This window comes from Babylonia areolata, chromosome 14, assembly GCF_041734735.1.
Source record: "Babylonia areolata isolate BAREFJ2019XMU chromosome 14, ASM4173473v1, whole genome shotgun sequence".
Taxonomy (NCBI): domain Eukaryota; kingdom Metazoa; phylum Mollusca; class Gastropoda; order Neogastropoda; family Buccinidae; genus Babylonia; species Babylonia areolata.
The window spans coordinates 32148368-32154557 of record NC_134889.1 but is presented as its reverse complement, the minus strand read 5'-3'; the positions used below and the strand labels follow the sequence as shown (position 1 = coordinate 32154557).

The 6190-nt window shown below is 43.5% G+C and overlaps 1 protein-coding gene across 1 annotated transcript in view; it reads right to left on the bottom strand.

The window, feature by feature from the left end:
• Positions 1–3288: 3288 nt before the first annotated feature.
• LOC143289589 (uncharacterized) overlaps positions 3289–6190 on the bottom strand; it is a 17896-nt gene continuing 14994 nt past the window's right edge. Inside the window, exon 8 of the mRNA XM_076598623.1 lies at positions 3289–4751. Coding sequence (XP_076454738.1) covers positions 4606–4751 — 146 coding nt within the window. The 3' untranslated portion in view covers positions 3289–4605. The remainder of the gene's footprint in view (positions 4752–6190) is intronic.

Below are 6190 nucleotides of genomic sequence, written 5' to 3'. Positions count from 1 at the left end.
AACCTCTCCTCAAAAGTACCGGTACTCGCAGACCTGGCTCGCCTCCCTTAGCTGGTGGGAACAGCAACATGGTTGTTTTTCCTGTTTCCGGGCGTTTTGTTAGTTTATTCCCTGCTACCTCATGATTACAGATCTCTCTGTCTTCGTTTGTTGCTTGTTTTCTTTTTTCTTTTTTTTTTCTTTTTACCTCAGTGGTTATGATACTCTCTCAATTTGCCGTCAGCTGGTACTGTTGGAACAAGGATTGTTTCGCTCTTGTTTGATGGGGGTTTAGGATGACTCGGGTTTTATAAAAGTTTTTGATTATGGCTCGGAGTATTAATGAAACAAAACATTATACGTCGTTTCTGTCAGGAGCTCACCAGCAAAAATGTTCCACTTTAATTTGAATTTAAAAGTAAGATATTTACAACAACAACAAAATGAATATATAAATATAAAATAAACAAAATCCTGATCCCAGAAGATTTTTTTTTCCATTTGAAATAGTGATTCTGTCGAAAGATTGCAGTCAAGTTCATACAAGGGGATAGAAACCAGCACTCACAATACCACGAGTCGTATGCCATTTCCTGATGCGATAGCTAACATTGTTAGCCTTTGGTGTTGAGTTGTTGAGTTTTTTTGTTTGTTTTTTTTTCCGTCGAAACGGAATGCTCTGGCAGGGGACATAATTACCTGGAGGATTTAGTTTTGAAAGGAGAACAGTCAGAACTTCCTCCCCTCTTTTCCTCTGCCTTCTCTCTCTCTCTCTCTCTCTCCTCTTCTTTTATCTCTCTCTCTAACAAGATATAGTGGGGGGGGGGGGGGGGGGGGGGTTACAGAATCTGTTCGCTTGGAACCATATTAATTGATGTCTTTACAGCAGTACACACACCACTGACTTCTGTGGGATCCGATATCGAGCATGATTTTCAGCCCTGATATATGGCCCTGTGTAGTCAGCTGAGCAGTAAGTGACAATGGATAACAGCAGAAATAACAACGATGATGATGATGCTGATAAGATATGTACTTATAGACGCTGTCTTTCTGTCAGGCATTGATCAATAAAACTATTGATTTTTTTTTTTTTTTTTTTTTTTTTTTTTAATTGGGTTGTGACATGAGGAGACTCAGAACGTGTTTTTGGTATCCAATCTGATTCATGTGGTTTTATTTGTTGTGGAGGGTACTGTTATTTTATTCATTAAGACGACTTGCTATATAGCGCATATTCTTGAAGCTGTTTGTAGAATTTCAATGCGTTAGATTTATATGAAGGTCAGACATCTAGTCCTCTTTAGTTCTCTCTCTCTCAAGATGTGGTTTTATCCACATGCGATACGTCTTTGACACTGAAACTCGGTTGACCTTCTGAGGGGACTTTTCTCCGATGACTGTGACCTGGTCTCACACGATCCCTGGATCACTTTGTTAGCTTTACACTCTTTTGTGTGTAATTGTATCCCCCAGATGTACTTGAAACTCTTTACAGACCATGACTTAACCTACGTGAATCACTTTTGTTTTTCATAATCTCTCTCTCTCTCTCTCTCTCTCTCTCTCTCGTGCTGTCTTTTTCTCTCTTTTCTTTTTCTGTGTCTCATCGTGTTGTGGTTTTGTTTTACTTTTATGGAAAAAAAAGTTTTATTTGCTGAAAATAATGTTGGGTTTTTTTTTTTTTTTTTTTTTTGGTTTTGTTTTTGTTTTTTTAAAGTTGAGAAATGAATAATGATGTACTGATGTCACCCCTCGGATCAGAAACTTGTTTGTTGTGACTTAGCTTCAGTGTAGTTTCATGGATTATAATTAGTATGTGAATAATAATAATGATGATGATGATGACGATGATAATGATGATGACTGTGTCCAGTGATGGGATAATAAATTGTTACGGTCAGCCCCCCCCCCTCTCCTCCACCACCCCCTCCCCCTCTCCCCTCCCCTCCACACCCCATGATGTTCTGTATTACCATTTCTTGTTGGTGTGAATAATTCTTGTTAGCTGTGTACGATTCTTGTTAGTGTGTATAATCTGTTTTGTTAGACTAGCCGTTGATCTGCATTTGTTTTTTGGGGTTTTTTTTTTTTTTTTTTTTGTTCGTTGTATGTACAATGATGTCGTTGAAAGAAGAAATCTGCTCCATGATTTTACCTCTAGTGGTTGAGTGACTCGATCGGTTTTTAGTTTTGTGTCCAGCCACCCTCACATCCCCACCCCTACCCCCCACCACTCACTTTGGCCCCTTGTCTGTCTATTGTTATTGTTATTAATTATTCATTATTATTATTATTATTATTGCAGTTGTGAGGTCAGAGTTATTTTGATTGTTTGTCCTCAACGTGTGAAAATAAAAATTATGTAAATTGTTCTTTTTTTGGGGGGATGGGTTTGTACTTGTGGTGTGGTGTCTAGATGGATGTTCTGTCTGTCTCTGTCCCCCCCCCCCCCCCCCCCCCCCCCCCCCCCCCCCCGCTCTCTCTCTCTCTCTCTCTCTGTCTCTCACTGGGAATCTGTTACGGTTACACTGCAGCTTTCCTCAGTTGTGGAATCGCTTTCTTCATCTCCACACAATCTCTCTCTCTCCTGCTTTTTCTGTCTCTTGTCTCTGCCTAAAATCTTTGTCAGTCCGTCCGCCTCTCTCTTTCTCCGCCTCTCTCTATCTATCACACACACACACACACACACAATTAACATGCTCAAACCAGAACACTTAGTTCATGAAAATCCAGTGGCTTTAACATTTACTTGTCATAGCCTACAAAATTATATAAATATATTAATAAAATATGTATATATCTAATCCAGTCTTGTTAAATTTAACATAAATATTTCTTCGTACAATACATTCTTGCAACAACAACAACAACAACAAAAAGCAGATACATCTTGTAACAAATAGACATTTTCAGCAAAACAGATTAAAACTTCGATTTGTATAAAACAAAACAAAAAATATTGTTAAATATTTCCTTAAAAACCGCATTATAAAAGTCGCGCACCAAAGAAAAAAATATGCATTGACTGACGGGCTTAATACGATACAAATTATCAGCCTCAAATGAGGAATCAGTCGCTGGGCTGAGCTAGAATGCTGACTCTATGAGGTAAACAACTGGAGGTAAACTGGGAGGGCAAAGTCAAGAGGAAGAGCTAAGAATATAGAACTCTTTACAGGGCTCCCACTTTTTTTTTCTTTTTTTTTTCTTTTTTTTTTGCAGCCCCATCATCTGCACCGTTTCAGTGGCATTACTCCCACGCCGCTCATTTTGGATTCCCCCCTCCCCCCCCCCTCCATACACGGCCACACCCGGGTTTGTCCGTCACAGTTCCAGCGTCGGCAGTCCGCAGGGAACCATTGGATGTTAGGTCGCCAGGAAGCCACGCACCAGAGGAGACCCTGCGCTGCTGCTGAGTCACTTCGGTGGTGTTCAGTGGTGCCTGTTCTGATTTATCGTACTTAGGACACCACCTACTAAGCCCCCTACTAACGACAATAATGGCTTAGTCGCGGGGGCTCCCACTTTTCTGTGAAGTCGTGGAATTCCGTGAAGAACAGAAATGAGAATCAGCGCAAAAAAAAAAAAAAAAAAAAAGTTGAAAAAAAATGCAGCTGTAAGAGCAATTCAACTGAATAAGTCTGATTCGCTGAGAGTTTGAGTGATATTGTTACTGTGAAGGTGATAGAAGTGCTGGTATGTATCAATGCCTTTTTTCATCCTCAGTAGACGTAATATTGGAGGTGCTTTGTGTAGAATTGTAGATGTATGATATTAAAGGCAGTAAAGTGCTGTTAAAAAATGTGGCATCATTTTGAAGGTAAATTCTCTTCTTCGGACCCTCCTAGAATTTCAGGATTTTTTTTTTCCACAGTGGGAGTCCTGAGGCGTGTTTCTTACACGCTAGTTAAGCAAGGTTCTCGCGAGACACGCAAGGAGGCGCGTTTCTTTTTCCCACCTCGCGGCAAGATAGAGGCTATCGGTTCTCGCGAGTCATCATAAGGCAGCCTTCAGAGCAACTTTGCCGCCATGTAGGGAGAAACCCTCGCCCTCGACACTCGCGCCACTAGCATGCTCCCGATTAAAAAAAAACAACAACATCAGTCAGTCTTGGGGGCTTATAGTCCTACCGTGTATGTATGACAGTCAGTCGTGTTCGACCATGACCATCAGAACAGCAGAGGAGGCAACTGCTGTCCCGACTATCTGGGCTAGAATTTGATTAAAGTGGAGAGTGTCTTGCCCATGTTACATCCCCACTCTCTCGGCCTTGAGGGTTTTGGGACAGTCGGCGTTGGGGTGGTTCACAAAGGCCACCTGGCCCCCAAGGCTGCAGCACTAAGAACAGTGCAATTTTGCCTCCTAGTTTGAGAGTCATAGTCCTTCACAAAAGATTTAAGCTGCAAATGACTTCCCATTGCAATTGAGAACTACAGCTCTCACTTTGCTGTTGGCCCAACTGTGTAAGCTTACGTCAATCTGTGATGTAAGCCGAATGTTGCGCCAAATACCACGCAAAGCGTATATGATGAGGGCTATGGGTTAATCGGAAACGCGTCTCAGTTTTTCAACATCTTCAAACGACAGCAGTCAGTGACGTTGACAGCTGATGTAGCCGAGCCGTCAGAGGGTCACCTGGCGGACGGGGGAGGTGCAGGGCAGGGGCATGCCGCCACACTCGGAGGTCCTGGTCATCTTGCCGCAGCACGACCAGTGGTGGCCTCCTGGGTGGCCAGGCTCCCCGTGACTGCAGCCCTGAGTCTGGCCACCTGTAGGCACACAGACGCACATATATATTTGTACACACACACACGCACACATACTCACACACACACACGCACACACACACATTAGTGCGCACATGTACGCACAAACACACACATATACATGTACATGCACGCACTGGCACACACACACACATAATGTAGAATGAATATTTAGTCATAATCACAATAATAACAACAACGTGATAAACAGTAACAACAACAACAACAAAAAAAAAAAATCAGAATGATAGTGAAGATAATGATGTTGATGGCGGAGACAGTGATTGTTGGAAGGACAACCACCACCACCACCAACAACAACAACAACAAGAGGAGGAACAGGAAGATGATGAACACTAGGGCCAGTGTATATACTACTGATACTACTACTACAACTACTACTAGTCCACCCACCCACCCAGCCTCAATCAATCCACCCACCCACACAATCAGCAGTTCATCCAGCCACTTAATAAAAACTTTTTCACCGCCAGTCAATTTAGAGTACAAACTTCTCTTGTGGTATAAACACAGAAAAGACGGTGGCTAAGAATAGCTGGGGATTCCCCCCGCCCCCCGCCGCGATGTCTAGAAAACATGGCCTATCCTACCACCGAACATTAAGAGCAGTAGGTTCATGGATAACAGACACATGATCTGGTCACCCTTCAGTGACATGGGTCCTCTACCATGCCTGTGCATAACTGAATGCGAGCTTGGCAGTGAAAGGATTTATAAGCCAGCCACCCCATCAATCTGTCCTCTCACCCCAATCAATCCAGCAAGCCACCCACCCACCTGCTTACTCACTCGCCCACCTATTCACCTACAAGGACGTTCAGACAGACAGACAGACGTACAAACGCACTGGAAGGCCTGCAGACAGACATACAGCTGTACAGACAAGACATTCAGACAGATGCACAGACGGTCAGACAGGCAGGCAGACATACGCAGGCGGACAGATAGACGAACGAACAGATGTACATACAGACAGACATACACAGACGGACAGACAGACGGATGTACAAACAGACGTACAGACATACACAGGGCGGACACTGACCAGGTGTACAAACAGACGTACAGACATATACAGGGCGGACACTGACCAGCTGTACAGACGTACAGACATATACAGGGCGGACACTGACCAGGTGTACAAACAGACGTACAGACATACACAGGGCGGACACTGACCAGGTGTACAGACGTACAGACATACACAGGGCGGACACTGACCAGGTGTACAAACAGACGTACAGACATACACAGGGCGGACACTGACCAGGTGTACAAACAGACGTACAGACATACACAGGGCGGACACTGATCAGGTGTACAGACGTACAGACATATACAGGGCGGACACTGACCAGGTGTACAATCAGACGTACAGACATATACAGGGCGGACACTGACCAGGTGTACAAACAGATGTA